Source organism: Cygnus olor, chromosome 2, assembly GCF_009769625.2.
Source record: "Cygnus olor isolate bCygOlo1 chromosome 2, bCygOlo1.pri.v2, whole genome shotgun sequence".
In the NCBI taxonomy this organism is placed as follows: Eukaryota; Metazoa; Chordata; class Aves; order Anseriformes; family Anatidae; genus Cygnus; species Cygnus olor.
Window position 1 is genome coordinate 63,690,187 of NC_049170.1, and position 27,833 is coordinate 63,718,019.

The 27,833-nt window shown below is 41.4% G+C and overlaps 1 protein-coding gene across 4 annotated transcripts in view; it reads left to right on the top strand.

Annotated features, from left to right (window-relative positions):
* The first annotated feature begins 8,750 nt into the window (after positions 1 to 8,750).
* The window catches only part of SEPTIN7 (septin 7), an 81,242-nt gene continuing 62,159 nt past the window's right edge, over positions 8,751 to 27,833 (top strand). For 2 of the 4 annotated variants that reach the window (XM_040545656.1, XM_040545660.1), the window contains exons 1-3: positions 8,751 to 8,877; positions 24,610 to 24,614; positions 27,575 to 27,677. In XM_040545656.1, coding sequence (XP_040401590.1) covers positions 8,874 to 8,877; positions 24,610 to 24,614; positions 27,575 to 27,677 — 112 coding nt within the window. In that variant the 5' untranslated portion in view covers positions 8,751 to 8,873. Of the gene's footprint in view, positions 8,878 to 9,059; positions 9,062 to 12,137; positions 12,143 to 24,609; positions 24,615 to 27,574; positions 27,678 to 27,833 lie in introns of all 4 variants that reach the window. The other 2 variants (XM_040545658.1, XM_040545657.1) reach the window with 2 other exon arrangements.

Here is a 27,833-nt window from a genome sequence, read left to right on the forward strand (position 1 = left end):
ATTACATACTATTATGAAAAACAGTGATTTGTTTATTTGTTGGAAGTTATATATGTATGTACAATAGATCTTTTGAAAGTCCATAAATGCTGCTTTAGCCGGCAGTGTATCAAAAGCATGGCCTTCAGCTAAGAGCTCTTCTAAAAGATTACTTCTCCATATATCCACTGTGGATAGCCCACGGCACAAACAGATTTATAATCACAAAAAAATCAATGATCCCAAATTCTTTCTTACAGAATTACAATAGCCATGTTTGCTCTCAGAATTCAGCCTCAGGGTTTGTTTTGTGTGACATCCCCCAAACAGGGACCAAACTTTCAAATGTGCCTGAAACAACTTTTTCTAGAACTCTGGTTTTCCAGGAAAGAATATTAATGGTGTGGAAGTATATTCACACTAAACACCTTCTGCTGTTACCAAACATATCAACTTCCATTTGGTATTTAGTTATGCTTTAAACCCTTTATTTACTCTCTAGTCATGATTCATATAGCTATATATTGCTGCCAAGTGAATTCTATTACCATGGGCATATTTGCAGACATTTTAAATAGTTGAGATAAATAAAATAAACTAGAAAACCACCAAGAAATAAACTGATATAAAATGGGAGATCACCAGCTTGCAAACTTGAATTAAATACACCGAATTTTGGGGGCCAGCTAGTCAACACAACAGTAACTGCCTAAATTTCATAATAATATACTGCAGGTAGAACAATACTGCAATTCTTTTTGCAAGAAAAGTAATCAAAACACTTTTTAAAGAAAGGGACACGTAAAGAAATGTAACCTAGGGAAAGATTTTCTTCCTACACAGCTGAACACTCTTTCAGTAACATTCAAATCTGCAGATTGATATTTCAAGAAAATAAAAAGCACACTGCCATGAGTCTGTAAGGAAATGTCACATCCAATAGACTATTTCTATTGCAGTGTCTTTGGTAATAAGCAATAAGCAATACCTGAAATAAGGATAAGCAATACCTGAAAATGGGCATGGGCATCATAAGTATTAGTATACACATAAACCATAATATCTTGCTACGAGGTATTCCAGGTATATATAAAAAAGTGGTTTTGTTTAGCATATTGTGTAACAGATTTGTTACCATGTGCTCTGAAGAGCACAAGATTAACTATCAACAAGGGCTATCAGTTTATAACCAAATAGTGCATGCTTCATATATGCCACAGTTTTTACAGGTCACTGGGCATTGCATTAGACAGTTTCAGAAAAAAAAAATAAAAAAGAAAAAAAAGAAAGAGAAAGAAAGAAAGAAAAAGAAAGAAAGAAAGAAAGAAAGAAAGAAAGAGAAAGAAAGAAAGAAAAAGAAAGAAAGAAAGAAAGAAAGAAAGAAAGAAAGAAAGAAAGAAAGAAAGAAAGAAAGAAAGAAAAAAAGAAGAAAAGAAGAAGAAGAAGAAGAAGAAGAAGAAAGAAGAAGAAGAAGAAGAAGAAATGTTGGCAAGGAGTTTAGAAACATTCTGGATAGCTACAGTCCATGCTGCCAGTTAATCCAAAAAGGCATTTAATGACCCTGTGATCCAGAAGTGGAAGAAAACATTTGTTTCTTAAAACATGTCTACGATGTTATGCAAATAACCCCAACCCCAATTTTTCTACACTAACACAGATTATGTAATTTGCTTGAAAATATATACACTAAAGGAACCAAGTCTGAAGTCTGGCTCTGGGAAAAGCACATAATTACTTCAAAAATTGTCCAACACTCTAACTTTGTTATTACAACAGTACAAGAACTTTTCTTATCTGGAAGATGAAGGATATGTCCCAGGTTATGCTAATGGATCTACTTTGAAACAAGCTCTTGAAATACTCTTGGCTTATATAGTGGATTCATCATCAAAAAGACCATTATCTTCCATTATGAATCCCAAATGTCCATATAACTGATTCTTTTAGAACTATTTTCTATTTCTAGTATTGCTCAGTCATCAGAGCAAAATCACTAAGTACTAGTCTCCTTCTGTAAAAGAGCAGTTCAGCATAATGCAATTCAGAATATAAATAAGAAAAAGCAATCTGAATTGTTTCAGCATTTTCCTTGATCTACATTTCAGTTTTTAATTTTTCCCTATTGTGTGCTCATAATTTAATTAACTAGATTGAACTATAATGTTTTTAATTTCTACATTTTTACAGACATATTTCAGCTGTTTTCTGTTTTCACAGAAAACAGATTTGAGAAATGCTCTCTGATAACAGATTTGACTATGATAGATGGTATAACCATTAAAACGAATTGCAAAATTTCTACTGTCACTAGTCACTGTAGGCTTCAGTCAGTCCCATGTGTAAACAGACACCAATCTTTACAGATAGCCTCAAAAAAAAAAGTTTTTGTTTTTTACTTATTGATAAGTGACATCATCATCTTTTGTTGCAAGGGACAGATTAGCTATATTAGATTAACTGGAGCGACATGCATAGGCATGTTCAGCTTAATGGCTGAATTCTAGATAAACTATCAGCAAAGCCCAAAAGACAGGTACAAATAAGCCATCCTCTGAGTAAAGCAGGAGACAAAGACAAGCAGTAAACTGTAAAGGTTGTATTCATTGACTGTAACCAAAGGATCCAACACCTGTTTTTATGATGGAACCTAAAAGTACCAAAGTTGTTTTTTTTTTTGATACCAAAGTATCAAAAGCACCTTGAATATCTGCAATTGAACAGTACAATTGAATATCTGAAAATGGCTTTCAGGGAGTGCAGGGTGGATGTCTGGGTATCATGGCACCACTTATTTTGTTCATACAAAGCAGTTGGACAGAAAAACAGGAAGGATGGTCTGACCACATGGGGTGAACTACATGTGCATGTAAAGTAGATCAGAGAACTGCAGAGGTTCAAGTCCTCCTCTCTGCAGAGTGGCACGCTCCTGATGGTCCTGATAAGCAATTCCTTCTGCTTATTCCGTTCACTGAAGTACCAGGTGCAGCCCCACATGGCAGATCTGGGAGCCAAGTCACGTGCAGGTCAGAAGAGCGAGCGCAGCCATGGAGCCCAAGCCTGCCTGCACGGAGGGGGCTGGGCGTCCCTGAGCTCCGGGGTGCAGGGGCCAGGCTGCTCCTGTTCGAGGCTCCAGCCTGCGAGTGCGAAGGAAGAGGCCCATCACCTTGGGAGTGGGGTCAGAGAGGACCCCAGAAGCCAGAGATGCATTTTTCCAGGTAAATGAAAAGGAACAAAGTGACAAAGTGATTAAAATGCTAGAAAATGGTACAATTGGTAACACTTTGCTGCAACTTTGCAACGTTTGCACCTAAGGCCTTGCTTTGGCATACTGCTACCTCAAGTCCAATTTCAAGTACTGGACATACTGTTATGTCAGTACTGACATAGTACTGACATACTGCAAACAGCTCTGCTGTTTGCAAGGACAAAGCCTGATTCAATATTCCTAGTGTGATGTCCTTTAATCAAAAGGGTACAACTGGGAAATACAAAGCACAGCGGCCGCACAAAGTACGCAGTACTACTTGCTTATCAGCACCAGTCATTTACTTTTGTAGAATCAACGTTCAGATGTAAGTAAGGAGAATAAAATAAAGAGATGACTACTGTATACAGAAAATTAATTTGTTTTTCTTCTATTTTACTTCCAGAATGTGGGGGGGGGAAATAAATCTGTCTAGCATTTGCACAGGACATCCATTCTAAGCTAAAAAAATTTTTCTTTTGGAGAGCATAACTTCTTTCCTTGAAAAAGAAAAATATAATTAAGTGCCACATTGCATTAAGTGTGTTAAGTATTTTTTCCCTAATCTAATACGCAAAGTATGACGGCAGTACCTTCTACCAAAGTAGGGAGCATTTGCTAATGTAAACAGGCAGGCAGCCGGGGCTTTCCCAATGTCCCACTCCCACTCTCGCTCTTGCAGCAGTGTCGGTGTGTGCAGACCCTCTATGCCCTCAGGACTCTGCTCAGGCACAACAGTTCGCTGGTGTGTGTGTTCGGCTGCAGCACTGGGTATTAATGATTACACACCTGGGTATGCAGAAAGTCTCTTAAGGATTTACCAAGACCTGCCCAACCCGAGTGGGGCTTACTTATTAACAAATAAACAAACAGAGAACTGGAATTACCAGCCACATGCTGCACGCTTTGCTTCTTGTCCTCCCGAGCAGTCGGTCCTGCCTGCCAGTGGAGGGATGGAAAGGAGAGAGGGGTGTTTGCTTCGGGCTCCGACTCCCTGGAGTAGGAAATCTATCTCATGATCTGCCAGTTCACTGACTTGCCTTCTGTGAATGTTGTGCAAACATAGTAGACGGTGCATTTTTCAAATAGTTTAACATTACTGGAAGTCTTCTGTATTTCCCAAGCCATGAGTCCTTCTCAAGGATCAAAATGGTGTAGAGCACTGACAAACTTCCACGAAGGTTGGCTCTCACCTCACTTAATGAAGCAATCCTAATTGGTATGAATACATGACTAAGGACTAGGCTGCCTTCGTGCTTCTACTGATCTATATTCTCTGCTACACAACCATCACTGCACAAAGCAACCATTTTATACCTTCAACAATCAGTGCATGTGTGTGCCTCTCACAAGGATCACATCATTGGGTCATAATCTATCAAAGCCTCTTTCTTTAGATAATTGAAGTAATGGATGTATACCAGGACGATACAGTAAACACACTACAAAACAAGAGATGCTGTTATTTTTCCCATAGCAATTGTTTAATAGAAGCCTGTGTGTGTAACTTCTACAGCATTGTATAAGCACTTGCTGATGAACGTAGCTCTTTCTTAGTGCTGCAGAGCATTTTTTAAACAGCAAACGGTGGGACTTAAGGAGGGGGCCAAGAGATGCAAGTTTGACGTTGTTTCATTTGCATGTTCCTAAAATAATGTTATAGGTAGCAGCCGAAGACAACAGCTATGGTGGCAGCAACGGGAATAGTTGGGATAGCAGGTTATTGTGTGGCTTGAGAGTTAGCAAGGGGTTTCTGTTTGATGAGAGCCCTTCTCTGAACACAGAGCAGCTGTGGGCCTGATTCTGGAAACGTTTACTTACACAAGTGGTCCTACAGAGTTTGCACATCTCAAAATAGGAAAGGGCTGATAGATGAGACATCAGGGCCCAATCAGATGTGACACCAGATGCCTCATATTATTGTTACTCTTTGTATTACCATTGTATTGGTCTGTTTCTTGTGCTAGGGAACAAAGCAGAATGAGAGTATTTACACAGAAATCATCCAATGTAAAGGGGAACAGATGTCTAAGAGGGAACAGAGTGTAAAGACAGAAGACATTACTGGTCAGTGCGACAAGCAGTGGTCAAAGAGCAACCGAGATTTTGATAGGCATCACCACGAAGCTGAGATTTAAGGATGAGTTTGAGGAAGGATACTGTGCTTATTATTTACTGTTGAGCATCCTCAGCCTCATGTCTTGAAAGAGCCAGATTGTTTTTGGGAATGGGAGTTTAGGACTTCACCCACTTTGTATAACGATACTGGTTGTTTTGGCAAACGATAGCTTGGTGTGCAAAGGCCTGCTAGAGTTGCACAGGAGCTCAGAAGGGTGCTGCACACATTACACCAACTGAGCAAGCACGATTCAGTCTGGAGATGCACTGTTTGTACCCTACAAACCCAGGAGGCACTGTAGTTGCCATGCAGGAGCAAGTCAGCAGGGTACATGCACCATAATTCCAACATATCCCATGCTGGATCTAGTTCACCTAATGAGTCACATCTGCTTGCATTAAAAAACAAAACAAAACATAACAAAATAGTCTTCATATGTCTCATTGGCAAGAAGACATGAAAACTGGCTAGGCTGGCTGGGAACCAACCTGGCGGCAACCCTAGTTAGTACATTTTGTAAATAAGGTGAGTGGGTTTTGTTTCTGTATCTGAGGACAAGAAGGACACAAACTGGTTCTGCATTATGGCAGGTAGCGCTCTGTATTTAACTTTGCAAAGTGTTTTACTAATTTCACCAAAAAAAAGTCCTAAAATTGTATCTTCTTTCAAAAATCAACTTATGTAGAATCTGAAGAGTCTTGAAATTTACTTGCTGAGTTCATTTTTATAAAGTTTGGTGATGATTTAGGGAAGCCTGTTCTTTTTGAAGGCAGAACAGCAGATCACCACAGGAATGTAAAAGGTTGAATTTGTTATATCTTACACTGAACACAGTATTCTTTAAACCTCAGGGACCCATTTGCATTTGTTTTATTTCTTCTCAAAATGCACACAATTTTGCAGAATCTTCCTAACCCCGTAAATTACCGTATGAAAAGAGACCCCCCCCTGCTATTCACAACACAGAAAAATGGGACATTAACCTCACATAAAACCCACTGGCTTGCATCTTGCTTCCTTATTAAGTCTGTGCCAGTTTTGCAGTAGATTTCAAAGGTGCAAGCTCGCTGTTGTTGTTTTTTCTTTTCCAATGATCAATCCATGAAGTAAAAGAAAATTACTTAAAAAGTACTGTTCACTTTTTAAGGAGATCCCCAACAGTTACATACCTTGGCCATTTTCTCAGCATATCTAAAGACCAAAATACATTTTTTGAGGAATTTGAAGCCCTTACTACAAGAAGAAAACAAGTATTATTCATATTGTTTGTTTTCCCACAATGTATTTTTATGGGAGAGCTGTGGGGACCATATTCTGTATTCAGTGAACAACAACTGTGATGTAAAATGTCTCTTTTTGGTATTCAGATAACCACGAAAGCAATGCAGCTGTATCTCATTGCCATGGACATTACCACCTAAACCAACCAGAATAAAAAAAAGGTTATTTCTTACCTCATCCATTGTGAAAGACACAGATTTATGAGATAACATTTGGCAGTTCTGTGACCAATGATAATAAAAATCTCTTTCCCTTGGGCATCCAAGAACCACAGTATATTGTAACACTTCCAGTTCTTAAACGGCGCTGAACCACATTGTGCAGGGCTGCATATCTTTCTGAAAAAATGATGCATTTTTCACTGTTGCTGTGAAAAGTACTTATTTATCAAATACACCAGAAAAAGTAAAGTAAGATATTAGAAGAATTTCTGGAAGCCAGAAAGAACCAAGGACCATCTTAGTGTCTTCATTGCTGCTCCTTCCTGCCTTGCTACAAGTCTACCTACAGAAATACTATATTACTGACGTCTTCACTTTTGCCAACTGAAATGGAACTTGCTGCTTTCATCCTTCTAGTACCAGGTCATGCTCTTAAAATGTACCCTTAATAACAGCAGAAAAGAGTTAAACCATTGATACAACAAATTTGTGTATTTTTCTCTTTTTGCTGAGTACCTTTTTTTGTACTAGAGAAATGTACTGTGTCTTGTGAGAAAGAAAAGGCAAGGAACAGACCATGCTCAGAAATCCCTAACACAAAAGAAAGCGTGTTATGTTTCAAATCACACATCATAAATATAGGTATCCACTATTTCAGTTTGAGCATAAAATATACAAAGAGTTTAAATGGCTCCAAAGAGATGTCCCGCGTATAAAAAGGAAATACAACATTGAGGCATGTAGTTGAACAGGAAAGGCAAAAGTAGTTTTTTTTTTTTCCTCTTTTAGTGTGCATCCTTTTCCAGTATCACTTCTTCACCATGACTGAGTTTACCATGACTCGTAAGGGTACTTCTGAGGAGCCAATTTAGGGTCTCAGGACTACACCAGCCCAGCCCAAGCGCTATGTCTTGGCAGTGTGATTTTCAGCGCATTCATCTCCTGGAAGGATTTTATCTAGCCAACAGCTGCGTTCAAACAGTATTTTTTTTTCTAATAAGTTTTCATTCACTGCTGGGACGTGCGCGCCAAGTCATCCCCCGCTGATGGCCAGAAAGGCGAGACTTTGGCGGAGAAGATGAATGACTTGGCAGCTCTTTCACTTCTCCATCCCGGCGGCAGGGCTCACACCTGCTTCAGAAAATCGCCTTTTTCCCCCGGGGAAGCGGAACCCCCCGGCGGCGGCCCGAGCCGAAGGCTGCCCGCTGTCCCCCAGCACTGAAGGACGGCAGGGCGGGCCCGGAGCCGCCACCCCTTCCCGCCGAGCTGTGAGGGAAGAGGAGTTGCGGCTCCGTGAACGAGGCGGAGATCGTCAATAGGTCCCGAACGCCCCTTCGTGAGGGGAAAGAGCCCGGCCCCATCCCGAACCGGGGTCCCCTCAGCCGGGACTCGGGGTGAGGGACCAGCCCCAGGTCCTCCCACGCCAACTGCGTGAGCAGGCGTGCGGAAGGAGCGCAAGGCGCCGCAGCGCTCGCTGGGCTGCGCGAGCCACGCGCGGCGTAACGGCGTTCCGAGAATAGCCCAAGCAAAAAGAAGGGGGGGACGGGAAGGAGGGGGGACGAAGGAACCGTACCGCCTCACTCTGCTCCTCAGGGCCGGCGGCCATCTTTGGTCTGGGCAAGCCCCGCGAGCGCTGGCGTTGCGGCGTGCGCCCGCTTCCAAAATGGCCGCCGGGCGGCCCCTTTTCCCCTGACACGGGGGGCGGGCGGACAAACGGCAGTTGGGCCTGGCCGCGCGGGAGGCGGGTGGAGAGACGTGGGGAAGGCAGGGAGCTCCGCACCGAGCCGCTGCGTGCCCAGGGAGGCGGGCGTGTGAGGCGAGGGGGAGCGGAGCGGAGCCGCGCCGCTAATTGCGTCCGGCGCGTGTAGGCGCCGTGCGGAAGCATTGCGGCCCTTCTGTGGAATCGGCGTAGAGGGTGTTGGAGAATCGGCGGGCGGTGCACGGGGAGGAGGAGGAGGAAGAGGAGGAGGAGGAGGAGGAGGAGGAGGGCCGGGGGGGGGTGCAGCTCGGTCCGCGCCGCCGCGGCGGAGGAGGGAGGGAGGGCAGCGAGCAGCCGGAGTCTAGCGTCAGCAGCGACACCGCCGGCGCCATGGGTGAGTCTCCAGCCCGGGGCCGTGACGGTGTGAGGGAGCGCCGGGGGCTCCATGATGGAAGCGGGCGGGCGGGGGTCTGCGGGCGACGCGGCAGCCTTCCTCCACGCGCAGCCTCAAACCCCCTCCCGGCGGCGGGCAGCGGGGCCGAGGGGTCCCCGCGGTGTCCCCCGGCCCGCTGTGAGCTGTCCCCGGCCCCCCGGCACCGGCCGTGTGTGCCCCCCCGCCCCGCGCTCACTTCCTGCCCGCCCGAATCGCATCGTGCGCGAGGGCGGCGGGGAAGCGAAAATGCCAGAGACATTGCTGCTCCCTCGGCCTTTTTTTCCTTTTTTCTTCCCCCCCCCCCCCCCCCTCCTCTCTTCTCTTCCCCCCACCCCAATCTCCCTCCTCCCCTTTTCTCGTTTTGCGCCCAAATTTGGGAGGGAGGAATTCGCTGCAGGAATTAAAGCAGCCTGGAAATATGCGGGGAGAGGAGCGGGTGGGACTGCGAGCACGGCGCTGCGAAGAGGAGGAGGAAGGGGCCGCCTGGGGATGGATGTGTGCTGGCAGCCTGAGGTCACTCAGCAGGCTGCAGCCTGCTTTCCCTCCACAAAACCGCTTCTTATTCTTATAGATCTATATATTCAATTAATTATTTTTTTTTATTCCCCTTGGCTCCTGGCCGCTCCTCGCCTGCAGTGCCTGCCTGGGCTGCGACTAAAAGCAGAGGGGGGATCGCAAGTGCACCCCTGTACCCCCAAAATCTGGGAGCAATGCTCTGCAGACAGCTCAGATGCTATCCTCTCGCTTACCAGATTGGTCCTGCAGAGCAAAAGGAAGCACTGCTTAATGTTTTGGGACCAAGGAAAAGGCAGGGCTCCTGCAGGAATAATTGTAGCTGGCAACTTTAGGAAAAGCAGTGAAACTTATTTTACCGTGACGTTGTCAACTTCAGACTGAACCAGTTACGTACAGATGTAATTCTGTAGCATAACAGCCTTCAAGAATCTTCTGCATGCAGTTGTATGCCACCTCCTGCTGACGAAACATAAGCGAACGCAAGGCTGTCAGAAGTATCCGTATTTTTTCATGTCCATTAGAATCTCCCTGTGCTTGACACTGGCTTTAGATTACATGCCGTGAAAGAAATTCTTCCATGTGTAGGGATATCTATGATCTATATTAATATTGAGACAAAAAAAAATCCATGTGAGTGTATGTGCAGCTCCCTTGGAAGTTAGATGGGCCACTGCTTTATATCTTAACTAGAAGGCAGATCATACCTTCTTATGCAAGACGTTTTCGTAGCAGTAGTTTTCTGGTATTCGATGTTAACTTAATTTCTGACTAGATACCAAACTAATAGTATTGTATTTCTGCTTTGTAATTGTCTGCGTGTAGTTTAAAGTCCTTGCCAGCTGAAATATTAGGAAATTGGATAAAATGTAGTTTAGTGTAGCATTAGGTATCTTTCATCTGATGCCAGCGTAGTTTATAATGTTTATGTCTTGTTCACTTCTGTGAGATTACTGGCATCTCTGGCTGATGACTTGTATACATAAGAGCATTATTTCCTGCTGGTTTCAGATAGCTGCTTTTTTTTTTTTTTTTTTCCTTTTAGCTAACATGTACGTAGCAGAGACCAATAAATAGAAATTTTAATTAGGAGAGCAGGTTTCAAAAAGACTTTGCTTTAAAGGTCAGCTACTGCCTTGTCCACACAGAAATCGGAATCAAAACGCAAGAACATCACCTGTTCTCTGTCCACTGCTGTGGGGGAAAGGGTTGCTCCTTAGTCATTCTGAAATTGAAGCAAACATACCCAGAACCGTGTGTATCGGTCTGTGCTCTGATAATAACTCGCAGCATTTCCTTCAGTTTACCCACAAGAACAAGTGACTTGCTACAGTTAAAGTGGTACTTTGAATGTGTACTCAATGTGACGAAGAAACATGTGTCTGTATGTATGCATAGAAACTTCATCGTTTATCTTAAGCAGAGATAAAGGATCAGATTTGTGCTTTTTGTAAGCAAAAATACAGTAAATTCTGTTTTTTTTTTTTTTTCCCCCCATTAGAAGTGCATGTAAACTTGCATGGTAGTGTGTTTTTTGGGTGTTTTCCCCTCTGACTGACTGCTGACTTAGTGGTGCTTTCGTTACTCTTAAATTTCTTAATTTTCAGTAACTTCCCCAGTGCTTTATTTTTCTTGTTTTTAGTACCACCTTGAAATACACATTAATACAACAAATTACAAATGCATTACAAGGGCTACAGATCCCAACCTTGTTCTAAATACAGTCAGTGGAGGAAACTTTACCTTGGAGAGGGTGTAGGAGAGAGGTTTCTTCTCAGAACCGTATTGCGACGTTCATTTTTAGCATTATTTTACTGCCAGACTTCACTTAACCTGTCTAGACCGGAGATGTGTATGTATGAGCGATGTTCTGTTTTCTCTAAGTTCGTTCTCTCACTCTTGAAATAAGCCAATTAATTGCAAATGTGTTCTCTGTAATTAAAATGGCATTTAGTCACCATTTAAGTAGTTTAGTTAAGTCTCGTTTAAATTAGTAATTCAAATTTGGGGTAGTGTTAATCTCTAGGCGGACACAAACTGTCCTTAACAAGGGTTTGCCAGTCTTGAACTGATGTTTATGAGATGTATTACAGAGGTGGGGATGGTGACACAGGTGAAGTAAGGAGATTTCTCAACTGCAAGGGCTAGAAACTCTGCTCGCAGAAACCAGTGACTTCCTGCTCACCTTGTCAGAGGGAGTTTCAGTTCATGTATGTCAGTGGTGAGTCAAATTGGACTTTTTTTCCTGCCGCTGCCCCGTGTTTAATCACAGCATCGTGATAGTTCCATAACGTCATCACGTAGCTGTTATCTGTTTGTTCTGGTTTTTCCTTTTCAGTAAGGAATCAAATCACTCTTCACTTATGTAATGTGCAGTTTTGCTTTCTGCTTTGGTTTACTGCAGCTGCCCTGAAAAACCAGGCGTTTGCTGCATTGCATGAGCATGGCTGTGAGGCTACTGAACCTCATAACGTTCTGATGCTTCATGCTAAGTTAAAAATGGAAAAGTAACGTGCAGGCTCACAAGGATGTAGAAGACAGCATGTATCTGCTGTCCTCTTGTTGGAATTTGAGCGAGAGGTACATAAGGCACGCACCTGACCTTGTTCTGATGTACATCCTGGACTTCCCTTCTGCAAAAGCCGCTTCATCAGACTTCTGCTTTTTGTGCCTTAGTGCTCTTCCACCCTCGTAAGCGTGCCGTGCAGAAGCTGTCTGTGAGTTGCATGCCGAGCTCCCTGTCCAGGCCAGTGTTGCTGCTGCACAGGTCGGCGCGTAGCTTCCTTGGCCTTCCCAGAGCCACTTCAGGCAAAGTTGTTCTTCAGTGGCTCTAACTCTGTATCTTATTTACAAACTGCTCTTTATAGAGCTGTTTTTTTTTTGCCAGATTTCCATCATTTAAAAGGATGGTGGTTCAGAATGCATTTGCAAATAATTTTGGAAACAATATTGCAGAACAATAACACTATGGGTGTTGCGTAAGTTTACTAGCTTCTGAATGTAACTGAACTATAACTGAGTTATTTCTTAGCGTAGAAGACTTTAAAAGCAATTTTTAGTCGACATTGACAATCGCTTCTTATGATGAATGTTTTTAATTGATTTTTGTCCATTTTACACTTAAATGTTTGTGTGTGTGTTTGTTTATCTGAGTAGCAAAGAAGTTAGGACTTAAAAGCAGGGGGAGGAATGATTAAAACATCAGGGAGATTTCTCTTTCTGTTGATCCCTGTAGCTTTAGAAGGATCGATATTGGGATACGGTGTATTGTTTTAGTGTCAGCGTTTTTATAAGAGAGCCTTTTAACTGGGAAGCTTGCATCATAATCACAAAAGATGAGAGATCTGAAGAAAGAATGAATCTGACTTGAGACTCTTGCATTTGACCACAAAAAGACCAAGGGGTGACAGTGGCCAGAAACATGTTCTGGAGGGAAAGAATATCACATTGTAAACTTTTTCCATTGTTATGCGGTAAAGCGTGCTAAGAGCAAGGGCCAGAAAGAGAGGAACGGAAGTGAGGTACAAGGCATTCTCTTCCACGTGCTTGGTGAGACTGGGGTATTGCGCTTTGAAGTAGCAGTTCACCAAATCTCAATCAAAATAGTTACCTTCTATGTAGAAAACAGTCTATCATAGACTAATTATATTAAATCAGGCCTTTCAGAAAGTCAGTCTGCTGTTGAAGGCAAAATTTCTGGTGTGACATTTGCCTGGAGAAGCATTGTAAGTTACTGTAGTTGACACTGAGAAAAATTTAAGATAATGTGAACGCTGGTACTGGTGCCAGTGGTTGTCACTGTGTTATGGGTAGGCAGATTATTAGAAGAAGAGTGCATGAAATACTGCGTTTTTTTATATCTCATGCATTAAAAGAGTATTCATGTAGTGATTCAAGTTGAACTTTAAATAAGATGAAACTTAACCTATGGAGATGGTCAGGATTGCCAAGAGTACTTGAGGTAACGGTTAGCATAAAGCTTAACTCATGTCTTTTCTGATATTGGCTAAGTGGAGTGTTTTAGGCTCTCATATGCAAAATAATTATTTTACAGTGTACAGGAAGTTTTAGCTGCCCAGCAATACTTTTGAACAGTGTCCTTTCCATTTGGTTCCCTTTCTTAAACACCTTTACCCAAGGATTTCATAGCTTACACTTGCGTAACTGGACTGCAGCTGAAAAAGAGTTTCTTGCTTGTGTATTCGTCTCTTCTACTTTGTGTTACCTCTGTTGTTCATGTGACTGGTATGACTAGATGAGCTCGCTGATGTAAATGAAAGCTAACCTTAGGGTAGGGTAGTTTTCAGCTGGATATTTGAGCTGATCTGGCTTGTTCTCTGGCTGCACAATTACCAGGGCAGACAGGAGGGAAGCCTAAGCTCACCCTGGTGGTACGGTTTCTGGGCAAATCTGTTGGCCAGTGGCTTGAAGGGAGGCAGTTGGGCTACTTTCCCTGCCCTTGCCATGGTGCCTCTCTGGCCCTGCACTTCATGGAGCTCAACTTGTAGGAATTGCTTTTTTTTTTTTTTTTTCCCCATTTTTTTTTTGTTTCCTCTCAGTTGAGCTCCCTGAACCTTTTCCTGTTATGGGATCACAGAAGTGTTGGCGCTAAAGAAAAGGCAAGTGTGCTATAGGCAGGAGATGGGACTTGGACCATTTTGGCTGTAGACGGCTTGGTGCATCCTTCGTTCAGTGCCTGTTTTAGCCTGGTACTGCTGCGGAGAGACACAAGCTTGATTTTCTGTTCCCGCCCTGACACCCTGTTTTTTTCCACTCAGTCCTAACGTAGGCTGAAGGCTGTGGTAGTGTGCCCAAGGCAGTGGAGATACGCGGCAGCTGATCTAGTTGTACAACTTGTTTACTTCCACTCTACCTGTGGTTAAGATAGGGAAAGGGGAAAAACCCCATCCCCTTGGAGCAAGGAGTGGCGGTGGCTCTGAAGGCAGCATTCTCCCCTCTGTGCCGAGCTGCTGACTGAGTTGAGGATCCATAAGTGGGCAAAGTTTACCCACTGCTGTATCGACTGCTGTCATTTACTCTTCAGTGCTGAATGGGTGAGGTGACTTGCTTGTCATTATCTGTTGTTGCAGCATTACCTGAGAGCTTTGTGGTAATATCAGTGTTAGGGCTTTCATGAGTGATGTGCAAAACAAAAGCCCTGACTGATGATGACTGTAGAAATCTTACAGCGCAGAGGGCCTTGTTGTCCTGGCCAGATCCTACTGTGACGATGTTTTAACTGAGTTAAGATACCACTTTTAGCTGACTTCTTGTCAAAAACAAAGTGGTCGTGAGGTATTAGCAGCTGCTGCTGGAGAAATGTGATTTTTCTGGAAGCTTTCTGACAGCAAACATTTTTCTCGCTGTATAATCTTGCCAATGCTCCCTGTAGTTTTTTAAAACAAGGATGCAAAACTCGGAGTTTATGACTAAAAATTTGAGTTCCGGATGCTGGCTCAAATGTAATCGAATGGTTTCAAGTTTGGGGCAGTGAAAATTCCCAAAGTGGTGTGAGTCCAAGAAACCTGTTTTTTTTATTTCTATTTTTTTTCCCTGCCTCTGAAAACAAACAAGACTTTTAGTTAGGTAAGGTATAGTAATAAACCAAGAGATTCAAGACTAAATTAGTTTCCTGTTGGGAGGCATTGACAGATGGTGTGAAATTAAGGTCTGAGTAATCCCTTGATCATGGGCAAAGGGCGGCCATCCTATTGCCTTCTATATATATATATATATATATTTTTTTTATGTTTTAGTATGTAGTTGATGGAGAACTTCCAGGGAAGAATAGTCTGCGAACTGCTGCAGTGCTCTTTACTGGAGCTCACGGACGTCTCCTGTTGTTCAGCTGTGCCAAGTATTGACCTTCAGTGCTCTTATTTGCAGTTGGACATCTGCAAACTTCAGAGCAGTGGAAGGAACCTGACTTTGCAAGGAAGAGATTGAAGCAATGGAAGACAAGACCTTAAAGAGACTAGGGTAAAAGCTAGAGGATATGGTTGTGCAGTCCTTTTTCAGACCTTGTGAGGTTGAGGACTCTTACAGGAACTTATAGGAGCTTTCTTTTTAGTCAGGTAAAAGAAAATTGCCTTAAAGTGTTAGAAGTTCAAAACAGTATTAGAGGCTGGGTGCTTGAAGGGAAGAGAAGAAGATGGGGATGTTGAGTACCCATTCTATAAACAATTAGCAAGAAAAGCTGGGAATTTCAGCAGGGACTTGTTCCTTACAAGCCATTTTAAATTTATTTAGCAAGTTACTTTTTTTCAGCTGGTTGCTGTTTATTCCTTTATAGTTGTTTAACAGGGCATCTGCAGAAGGTATTCAAGATTTGCTGTGTTCTGGATCCTTAAGCAGTTGAAATTTTCAGTGAATTCAAAATTATATCAGGATTCAGTGTTTCATGCATACCAGGTTATGGTACGTGAGTGCTAATGCATTGGTAATGAAGGGAAGCTGACATCTTGTTTGTCTGAACAGATGCAAGAGTTGATTTTGGAGAAGATGTTGGAAGAGATTAAGATACAGCTTCTCCAAAAAAACATTTAGGGATGGCCTCTAACCTGGTTGTGGAATGAATTTTGCTTGGTCCTCGCTTTGTGTCTCTTGCTTCCTGCCTAGTGATATGCCTGCAAGGCATCCAGTATCAGTATCCCCTTTGGTAAAGGTGACCCGTTTTCCTTAAGTTCAATTCTTTTTCACTTTTGGTAGTGAAAATGACCCTGTGTTTCTTGTTCTCTCAAGCTGTGTTCCCAGTTGTGAATCTTGGCTGTCAGGCACTCTGGTGTGGCAGCCAGGTAAGGAGAGGTGCGAACTCCCACTCTAAAACTTAGCATTGCTAATCGTGCAGCGTAGCTGGTCTGCTGCTCTACATGTTGGACCGCATAACACATGCTCTTCACAGCCAGCTTGGTGTCTAGTGCCAGGAGTTAAAGTAGTTGGGAAGTTGGGAAACGAGCAGATATGATGCTGTTGATCACCATGATGGAGCTGTGGCTGTGGTCCTTGCAGTCATCAATTGTGCACCTGAGGGAGTTGGACTGTCGGTGTGCTGAATGCCGTCCCAAGGTTTGCCTTCCTCTTTGAAAAATGTTTGCAGTAATCACTGAGGTAAAAATGAATTCCTTTACGTGGAATAAATGAAATCCAAACTTAGGGTTTCTAACTGCCAACTTATAATTACCTCTCATCTGTAAGATACCAATTATATATTGTAATCATCTTAAAATGTATCAGCTAGCTTTAATGTTATTATCAGTATGGACCATTCTTTCATATCAGGATGTTTCCCTGTGGGTTGCAATAGTGTGAGATCTTGATGGCAGCCAGGCTTTACTTACTGTCTTCCTTATGCAGTAATTACAATGGGAACTATCTTTCTGTGGTATCTCTCCAGCTTAAGAAATAGCTCAAAACAATGCAGGCAGCCAGCTGTGTTTCAGAACTTGGTAGCATCTGAGATTAACACACTGACTGTTTCTATTAATTGGCATCATTCTTTGAAATAGCACCTGATTGTTATTTTTATCTCTTTGGTCTCATTAGAGTTCTTCCTATTATAAACATAGCATTCCACGGGAAGTGTGGAAATAGTTATAATATTTAGAGGATTTTATTTTTTTAATTTAAGAATATCCTGAGGTGCTTTTCTTGATTCTTGATGCATCTTGCAGAAATATTGAAGCGTAGAATAAATATGATTTTAGAGTATCCTGAAAATTCAGCTTGTAGTTAAAAGCCTGACTTCTGTCTTTGTGTCATTAAAATGTGCTGTTATGAGGGGAAATGAATGCTGTGGAAAAATACCTAACCTACTACCAGTGTTAGGTATCGCTATGATTTTTTTCATAAAAATGATTTTAAATGTGTTCAGCTGATAACATCTTGTTAGTGATGAGATATCCTCATATGTTAATTTTTCCAAAAGAATTGCTTGTCTGAGACATAGGGATGAGTGCTATCAAAAGTGCTCAGTTCACACTGTTCTAGAGGGCTGTTTTGTGCCAGCCCAAAAGCAGTAAATGGTAAAAGGCAAGTGACAAGGATGTGTCTCTTAGAAAATTTTAGCTCAGAGTGTCTGTCTTGGTGAAGCCTCCTGCAAGTCAGAACTTGAGGTATTTGGTATAGAAACTAGTGTAGGAAAATAAAAGAATATACAGGAAAGCAGATGGCTTCCATATGGGAATGGGTGGCATCCACCATGCAGAAATACATGGCAAAAGCCCTTCAGCCTAGGTAGGTTAAGTGAGAATTCCTGGTGTTACCAGAAACAAAAACGTGCTGCAACTTCTCTCAAGATTCTCGGGGCATACACTGCACCTGGAGCATGGTGAAAGTACCAGAGTCTTTCTGCATGAGTGATTGAACTCTGTGGCTTGTCTGCGTGCTCAAGGTACTTGAAATAGGTCTGCTGGTGTTGCTGCATTTCTAGCCTAATGGGCTAATTCTTGGCTTGCCAGCCTTACGTCTCCTTGATGAGCCAAATGGGTTTACTTCTGTATTCGTGGCACAGAGCAGAAGTAGGCACAAAGTGCATGTCTGCCTTCTTCTAAGCACCCCAGTTGAAATAGGGGCAGTCGGGTTGCAGGAATCTCTTCTTCCTGAAAAATTCACCCCGATGTTTGGGCAGGTGTAGCAAGCCCTGGCTGCTGCTGCTACTTCACCCAAAGATTTGGGGTGGAGAGGGAGGAAATCAGCACTTCACTTTAAAGAGTGAGACCTATAAACCATGATGTATCACCACTTGCGGAGTCTCTGTTTAACTGACTGATCTGTATGCAAATTCTGCAGAAAAATACAATGTTACTTGGATTATGTGAACCTGAAGGAGCTGAAAGTATTTTCAATTTGGATTAAAAGAAAATGGCAAAGGATCAAAACTGGTACCTGGCAGCACAGCACTTACACATGTTTCTTAATGGTGCTGTTAGGACGCTTTGTTGTCCTTTCTACTAGGTTTCCAGTAGTGAGTAAGACTTGAAATGGTCTCCAAGTTGAGGCACTTGCCTACATTGTGGAGAATTTTTGGTTCCTGAAAGGTGGCTCTTCTCAAACCTTTACTTTAATGGATTTCACAGGAGGTGAAGGTAGTTTGAGTGTGGTAAAACTGCCAGAAAGTTCCCACCATTTTCTTAATTCTTTTCAAGTTTATTTACATCTCTTTGGGAAACTTACACAAACTAACTAGACAAAGGACGTGAAATATGAAGCCGAGTACAGATTCCTTTGTTTATTTTTTTTTCTCAGAGGTTTTATATAGCAGAATCATATAAAGATTCATCTATTTTGAAATATTTTGAAACAAAGCTCCTTCATATTTTAGCTCTTTACAAAATATGTTTCCTTTGCATCTTTCAACTTCAAGCTTAGCCTTTGTGTTTGTATCAGAATAAACATTCAGTGTTAGCAAGTCTGAGGAGGAGGAGTTAGAAAGGAAAGTCAGAAGTGATAGATAACACTACGTCACATTTGGTCGGTGCTTGGGCTGCTGCTGTTCTGACGCTGTCTCCCCTGGCTGCCTCATGGTGACCCCTTCCTGTAGGCATCCCTGTCTTCTGCGCCTCTTCACCCCTGCTTTATGGAGCAGAAGCTAATCAGTCACTTGTCATCAAATTTGATTTCAAATGGGTCATTGCAGTTAGATGCAAGTTGCTACCTGATGGAGTTCTGTGTGTCAGTTTCTACAACCAGTCTTAAGGCCTTTCTCTTCCCTTAAAAAAAAGGGTAAAGTGGGAAAATGAACAAAGAGAACAAGCAGCTTTCAAATTGCAACTTGTGTGTTTGTACTCTTAAAATTATATTTGAAATGAAAAAGAAAGCTTCCTTTTCCTTAAATGAATTAATTGTTTAGCTAATTGTAGTAGAGGATGACACAAGAACTGTTGCTGCGAGTGGCTGGCCTGGATGTCTTGTGGGGTCATCTCAGGTAGGACTTCTTTCAGCACGCTGCACTTCTACAGGCCTGCTTTTTGTAGGTTGACAACTTTTTGTTTTGTTTGTTTTCCATCCTATCCATCATTAGTTTTGTTTTTTTGGAATAGTTAGCTGGCTTCATTTTCCTGCAGTTGTCTGCTTTCTCGCACTTGTTTGGCCGCTGGAAGAATGACAGCACTGTCTGTGGTCCCTGCAGCTACTGCAGCCTTCTCCGTTTGCTCAGGCATGCCCTTGTGTGCTGCACACTGGCTATGAAGAGCAGCTGTTTTATTTTTTATAATAGGTGAACTAAGGTTTACTAGTGTGTTTGTTATGTTCCTTTTGTTTTTCTTTGGAGTTTTCCACTTTCCATGTGGGTGCGTTGCCTGTAGCCCAGCAGATACTGTGCTGCCAGCTCTTTCTGATCTCTTGCAGTGCAGAATCCTTTTGCTCTTAGAAATCTCATGTGCTTCAGTGCTATCTGTTAATAAACCGGATCTTAGTGTCTGGCATGGGGAGAGAGAGAGAGAGAGAGAGTGTCTGAAGCCAGCTGACTCTTCACTGATACTGACTCAGTGGCTACGCCCAGTGAGACTTGGAGGAACAATTTGCCTTGAAACTGCAGTCACTGCATCAGCGGTTGAAGTTACTGATTACTAATTTGATCAGTTCGCTCCTGAAGGCTGAAAGAGATCATGGTTTCTTGATAATGGTTGCACATGGAAAGAATTTTCTCTTTTGGATCCTTTTGAGGAGTTTTAAATTTTTCTAGTGTAGGCAAGACCCCAGGCTTGCACTCGCAAGCCAAGCTTTCCTTCTACAAAAGGTTTTTAGTAGGTTTCTGCTGTTTGCAGTTGATGTGTACTAGAGGGAATAGGAGTGCCAGTTTCCCTTTCATCAGTGCTAGACTTCTGCTGTGCAGATTATGGCAGATGTTATTGACTCGGCAGATGTTTATACTTTCAACAGTGAAAGGAAAAACATTTTTGTAGATGTTCAGCACAAGCTTAACTCTACAGCTGTAGCTGATGAGTTTCCTCTTTCAGATTGTTTTTTACATGCTTCTTAAACTTAGTATTTGTTGTAAATGTGGACTGAGTATATCTTATTGTTTGTAAAAGCAAGGTTAAGGTATTATCTATTGTAATAACAAGTGCTAGGGGTGTTGTAACAGCATTACTACACTAAATACTGCTACCTAAAGCACCTATTTTAAGAGCAAAAAACTGTCAATTGCAAAACATACAGCTGCTCTCTGCCTTTGGGATGAGGTAGGGCAAGATGGGTATGTGTTTTAGCTGTATGCTTTATGCATTGCCTCCATATTGAAAATCGGAAAATATGCAGACTTTGTCAAGCTGTGGGAAGCTTTTAAGGCCCCGAACATATCGATAGGGTATCTCCTAGTCTGCCCACCCCAGTTCCTAGAAATCTCCAAAACCTGCGGAACTTTAAAGAACTAGCACTGTTGCAACGGACAAAATCATAATAATAATAAAAAAAGTTACAACATCAGGTATATTTAAGGAAATAGTGCTTTATAGAATAGTCTTTCTGTATAAAACTGGAAATTCACCTAAACCGATCCTATTTATAACTTGATGGTAAGAAACTGAATAGACATATTGTGGCTAAAGAGTATGGAGAAATTAGTTAAAAGTTCTAAAAAGATCGTTTTAGCTTTGTTGAAAGCGGTGTTAGGGCAGATGAAGATACTGGACCTGCCAAAAGGAAAGAATTTTCAAAGTAAACTGCATATAAGAGAAACTTGCCCTGTGCCTAGATACCGTACAGGAGCAGATTGGCTGCGTAGCAAATGTAAATTTTAGAAAAAAAATATTATGTTGGGAATGCATTCACTGTTCCAAATGCATGGAATAAGTTAAAAATGATTACCTTCTGTTTGCATTGTTAAGTGCCATTGCTATCGCATGCCTAATATAGCAAGTAACTGTGCCCTTTCTAAGACTATTTTGTGTTGTTTATAGTGTAGTCAGAGCTCAGCAATTCATTCTTGGGTTTTCTGGGATGCTTCTGGAGACTTTTTAAAATGATGATGAATCGTAGAAGGAGAATAGGGGAAAAATGTGTTGCATTTCTTGCTTTTAGAATAACTTTGAGAAGCTCCAAAGCCCTGGTATAACAGAAAAGCTTTGGCCAGGTCAAAGATTCCCCCAGTGTCGAACTGTTTTTCTATTTTATCCTTTTTTTCTCTCCAGCTGTCTTCATTCATATTTGCCATTGGTTTGGCTAGGTCGTAAATCCTTTACATTTATCATAACATCCTGTAACAGGCTGGCAGTGCGCAACAGCTGCACTTAGCCATGTAGGCTCTGAGCTGAGCTCTTGGGTTGCATGTAGTAGAGGCAAAAAATGGCTTTAGCTCACCTTGGACTTGCACTTCTCCTTGATAAGGGGATAAGGTGTTCTGTTTGGTCAGGCAGTGGGCATAATGTCAGTCATCTTTTGGCCCAGATGGTATTACCTGAAGAATGACTTGGAATTTTTCTGTTCCTGGACATGGTCAGCTCAGAATAAAGGAGAGATGTAAATTACAGTGACTGGGTGACAACACAGATGATAGATTTGATGGAAGGCAAGGTAATGAGGATTTTCTGATTGCCTCCTAGGAAAGTGCCGCCTTTCTTTCTTCTCATCATTTGCATAGTTACAGCAGCTTGCTGTTGGCTATTAATCCACCAGGTCAAATGATGGATCTAAAAGCACCAGCTCTGCTGCTTGTTTATGTGGGCTTTGGCATTTTGCTTGGGGCAAGCCTCTATTAAAGTAACATTGAGCATACAAATTGGATGCATCATAAGTCAGCTAAGGCCAACGTGAAATTGCTTGTATGACTTGCTTTCATTTGTGCTAAGTGAGAGCAGAGATGACGAATGACAATGAGGGCTTACAGAAAAATATTACAAGACTTGATTAAAGTTGATAGTTAAAACACAGCATAGGGGAATGTAAAGTGATCCATATACAGACTGCTTTTGTGCTGTGCGCTCAGAAGGGAGCTGTGACCATCTGCTACAGCCTGGGAAAAAGGTCTTGGGCTTGTGCTGCGGTTCCCTGGAAGCGTCAGCTCAGTACTCAGCAGTAGTCAGAAAACCAAACTGGGTGTTGGGAGAAAATAAGAAAGGAACAGAGAACAGGAGATCCCACGTGATGTGGCTGTGTAGATCTGTGATTTTTTTGCCTCTTGGATACCATGCATAGTTCCCACCTGACCTCTCCAGAAGCTTGCAGATCTGGAAGTGTTGCAGAAGAGCACTGGAGGTGATCAGAGGCATGAAACAGCTGCTTCTCAGAGAAGTGTGCTCGGTTATTAAGGCTGTTTTCCAAGGTAGCACTGTGCGCCAGTTAACTAACAGGTGAGGAGTTTGGATTGAGAAGGTCATCTGTTTAACCATGTAGAGGGATTCGGAGGGAGCCCTTGCTACAGGGCTTTTGTGGATACTCAGTTGACGTGATGCTAAGAAGGGTGTACAAGTGCATGGAAGCAGAATCAGTCAAATGCTATTTAAGTGGAAAAATACCCCCATCTTAAGTGCCTGAGGGGTATGTTGTGGTGCCTACCAACGTGTTTAGAGAAATAGCGCTGTCTATTTACTCCATGGTATGCAGTACCTTAGATGCGTGGTTTGGGCCGCTGTTGAGGGCAGGAACGTTGGCCTGACCCCGATGGCCATCCTTACAGGGTGATGGTTTGAAAATTACATTGTTCAACGTAATGATACTGGTTTTGACCAGGAACCAGGCCCTACTGTGTGCTTGGCAAACTGATGTGGATGTCACTGTTTTTTCACAGCACTGCCTTGTTTCAAAGTTGAAAGTGGTGATGTGCAACATGATAAATGGTAGTAACTTGGTGCTTGATATCAAAACTTCTGGGTGTTTATATTTCTGCGGTGTCTGCAATGTTAGTTGGTTTCCCAGCTTTTACAGCTAGCTTCATTTCTGCTGCATGTGCATCTGTCCTTCCAGAGCTGCAAGGAGTGTCCTGTGCTGGGTCTTGGTTTCAGCAGGTAGAGAGGGGGACTAGGACTGATGGGCAGGGCTTTGCTTTTTTGCCTCCTTGGAAGAGTGCAGCAGCAAAGAACTAAATGTGCAGAGTTCTTGTGGCTCTGCACGCTGATACGCTGTGAGGGGGACTGGAAAAGCAGAAGGCACACATCCCACTAGGTAGTAAAGGAGAAGGGAACCTCAGTGCTGTTTGAGCTAGTATTCATGACAGTGTAAATTGTCTAGAAATAGGCTCTGAGCCTATGGGAGTATGGAATTGATTAAAAACTGGGTGTTAGGGCTCAGTAGCATCATTGACTGCTGTCTTAGAACTTGGCAGTGAGATTTATATATTTATTTCTTGTAACAGTATCTTGAAATGCTCAAGCACTGGAAGATACTTAGTGGAAAAGCAAACAAACCAACCCCCAGAAGTTTAAAGGGTCTTTGTGATACGGTTTTATAGTTAAAATATTCTAAGTGTCATGTTGGAGAACTAGCTTGGATCTTTTGTCATCTACAGAGTCAGATGATATTAAAAAGGCACTTAACTTGTGCACGCTGATTTGTTCTTTATTTTCTGGCTGTTTTACCAAGACAGTTATGCCCAAACTTGCAGTATTGCTTTAATGCTCAGTATGGGAAATTAAGTGAATTGGCACTGCTCACTGAATGTATAAAGCGATAAAGAAATACAAAAACCTGAGAGGTGTTCATGATGATGATGGCTTTGATCTTTTTACCTTTTCCACTCTAAAATAAAAAGAATGTACAGTAGCGTGGTGAAATTAGATTACATATTGTGGTGAGCACCTATGAAGAAAAATACCTATTCTAACACCTATGAATCTATTGCAGGTTCAGGTAGCATATGGTAAATGAAAGCACGCTGAACATCTAGAATAGTAAGGACTACTGAGTGACCACCTGTACTGGCAAATGGTTTGCAAGTTGTGTAGCTCCTTATCATGAAAGGAAGCTGTCTGTATAAAACAGACTAAATTGTGGTTGCGTAAAACGCTGTATTCTAAGTATACTAGATTAAGAATGTTGTGGGTAACTTTGTTGATCAAATGTAAGTAACTTTTCTTTCTTTTTCTTTCTTTCCTCGCACTACCCCTGTTACTCTCCCTGGATTGCTGCTGTGCCTGTGTGGGCTCCTTGCTGTGATGGTTCACATTCATCATTTTACTGGACTACTCTTGGATGTATTCTATCCATGTCTTCAACACTGGAAATGATGGAAATGTGTTGTTTACAAAGTAGCTGTAAGTATTCCTTTGATAAAGACATATTACAGCTATTGTGCAAATGGAAGAAACATTAAGGCTTTAGTAGGTGAACTGAAACTGAGCTTAGGTAGCAGCTGGTTGAAAACCAGGAAGGAATAAAAGATAAGGAGAAGCTCTTGTAAGTATTGGAAACATGAGATCTCACCCCACACAGTGATACATACGGTGGAGGCTAATGCTTCAACAGAAAAGTAATAAGTAACTTCTTGTAAAAGCTGTTTAAAGAATTTAAGAACCTTGATTTTTGTTTTTTGTTCTGTTTAGAAGCAGAAGGTTCCCGAACAACTAAGACCTTTTTCAAAATCTGTACGTTGAAAGCACTGATTTTAATTGATATTGGTATACCAGAAATCTGAGTCTGGCAACCAACTTTGGTTTTTAGAAAGTCTCTCTTTATTGGTAGAGTATAAATGCTGAAGTTAAACACAGCATTAACGCCAGGTATGACACTTCAGACATCTTTCTGATTAGGGGAATTTATATTTTGTTGTCTAAAATAAAGCAAATTATGGATGTAAATGTACATCCACTTAATGGAGCAAACAACCTGAAAGTTGCCATATGTTCTTGCTTAGCAGTTCATACTCAGCTTTCTTAAAGTTCCTAGAAGTAAAACTGTTCTAAATGTGCAACTCTGTGTAAAGAGGAAGGAAAGGAGATAAAAATAATTTAAAACAAGAATTACTTTTAAAGGCATTCTTATAAGCAAAAGAAATAATACCTAGATGTAAAGCAAGGAATAAGCTGTTTCTTGTAAGTATGGCTTCCGTTAAAAGGCATGTAGGTTTAATTCCTACAGATGCAGGTGACTGGTTGACAAGTAGAACTATAAGGAGTGTCTGAATATGATTAGGTCTTTTACACCTTGTAGAATGAATAGCAATTACATATTCTTAATAGTTATTAAGGACCTGCCCTGTTGAGGAAAGTTTTAATGCCTTAAAGAGCATCCACCTGCCTGTGAGGTACTGTCTCTGAAGCGATGGCTCCTATTTAGTGTTTTAAAATGTAACGTATTTCTCAAAAGTTGTAGTAATAGCTTGGAGAAGTAAAATGGTCCCTGGATTTTTACATTTCTGGCTGATTTTTTTAAAATCTTTTGAAACCTTTAAGATAAGATTAGTGCAGCACTTAAGGCTGAATTCAATCAAAAAGCATCTTAAAGAGTTTATTGATGACAGAAGGCAAACATTTGCACATTTGGAGAAGTACTTTGTCCTGTTGTGTGTATTTGAACTCGAAGCTACAATGCCTGGCTTTAGCAGGCTGTCATTAAATGTTCCTTTTTTATTCTCTATGAGTTAATGAATTAAAAGATACTGCATTTTTTAAACTTGAAGGAGAATTAGTATATTATCACTAAATTAGAGCTGGTAATTGTTTGTTCTAGGATTTAATCCTTTCTTTCAAAACAGTTCTGCTAAATTCAGACTCTGGATTTATTTAAATTCAGTGGTAGCACCAGTATAATATATCTTTATAGTGGCGTAGCCTTGATTGAAAATAATGGTTTCTTTGCCAAATGGAGAAAGCAATTACGTCAGTTAAAGCAAAAAGTCAGTTCATTGCAATCTCACAGCACTAGGCAAAGAAGCTAATTCTTATTTGCATTCAGTGACTTTAAAAGAGAGAGAGTTTTTCTATCCTTGCAAGGAATGTTTGCTTTAATTTAAAATAAACATATATTTTTAACTCTAGAAGTTATTACTCTAACAAGTTTACTTGTTGATTTCAGTGTTTAGAAAAAAAATCTAAATAAACATGAGTCAACCACATACTAAATTTAAATCGACCGTACTCCATCCCATGCAGTCAAGTTCTGAGGCAATAGTGCCTGTAGTAGAACAGATGACGTTTTGTATGTTTGTAGAATCCCTCTGTCCTCTTGAAGTTAATTGTGGGAAGGAGAATTCCAATTTGTAGACAGTGCTTCAGCTCCGAGGATGTGCATAAGTGTTGTAAAATCTGAGGTAGAGGTGGTATCAAATCACATCCTGTCAACTTCGGATGGATATAAAACTTAAGGCTTTAAAGCCGTTGCTCCATGTGAAACAGTATGTTGTGTTGCATTCAGTAGGCAATTGTGTCAAAAGTATTTTCGTTTTTTCTGTAAAAGAACTAAATTGTCTCATCTCAGAAGATGCTCAGACCTGCCTGATCAACAAGCCCATTGATAGAATTCTACTGAAAGAATGGTTTAAAAGTAACATGACATGGCTGATTTCTGGAGGTTTGTCAGGTCTAGTAGAGTGATGGAGAGGCATTTTAAGCACATTCAATGTTTTTGTTGTTGTGAGAAGGAGTAATGGATAACATCCAAAATTCTCATCTCTTTTCATAGTAGGCAATATTTTGAATGACTCCTTCAGAGTGCAAGTAAACTAAGGTTTTGCATGTGTGAAGGGTCTGTTGCAATACATGCTGCATTAGTATACATTAGAAACGGATTTACCATGAAAGGATTAATAAAGGCTTCCAATTGTGTGATGCAGAAGTCACTGTCAAGTTAGTCCTGATAATATTGGGGCAGTACCACCACGACTCAAAACTATAGGAGAGCTACACTCATACTACTTGCATGTGTTTCAAATGGGTATTGGAACAAAGTTGAGTATATTTTAATGTTTGCACTTTTACACTATTGTCCTTGCACATTCATTACACGGCAATTGAACTTACTGAAAATACTGTTAGCATAGCTAACTTCCTGTGCCAGTCTTTTAGCAATCCAGTCAGAAAACTAGGGTTTCCTGTTTATTGCTGCAGTACGTTGCATGGTCTTTGATGTAGGCAGCTTAGGGTCTTGAGAGGTAGGATAGATAGCACCTTTCTTTAAAAATGAAAATGAAGCAAACTGTTAAATAGCTTAAAATACAAGCACAATAAGACGTTGCAAGCTTTTCTTTTAACTTTTTCTTCGAAATATCTCATCTTAGCAACAGAAGAACCTTGAAGGATATGTGGGGTTTGCAAATCTTCCAAATCAAGTTTACCGGAAGTCTGTGAAGAGAGGATTTGAGTTCACACTCATGGTAGTAGGTACGTTTCTTTTTTATTCATTCAGTGGTGATCACTGGAAGTATGTTGGCATAGTTCTTAAAATTTAACATGATAATGTAAGTATGTTTTCTGTGATCTCATGAGAAAAATGTCTTCATTTCCATACTGTTAAGAACACTCCACGGTGTTCAAAAA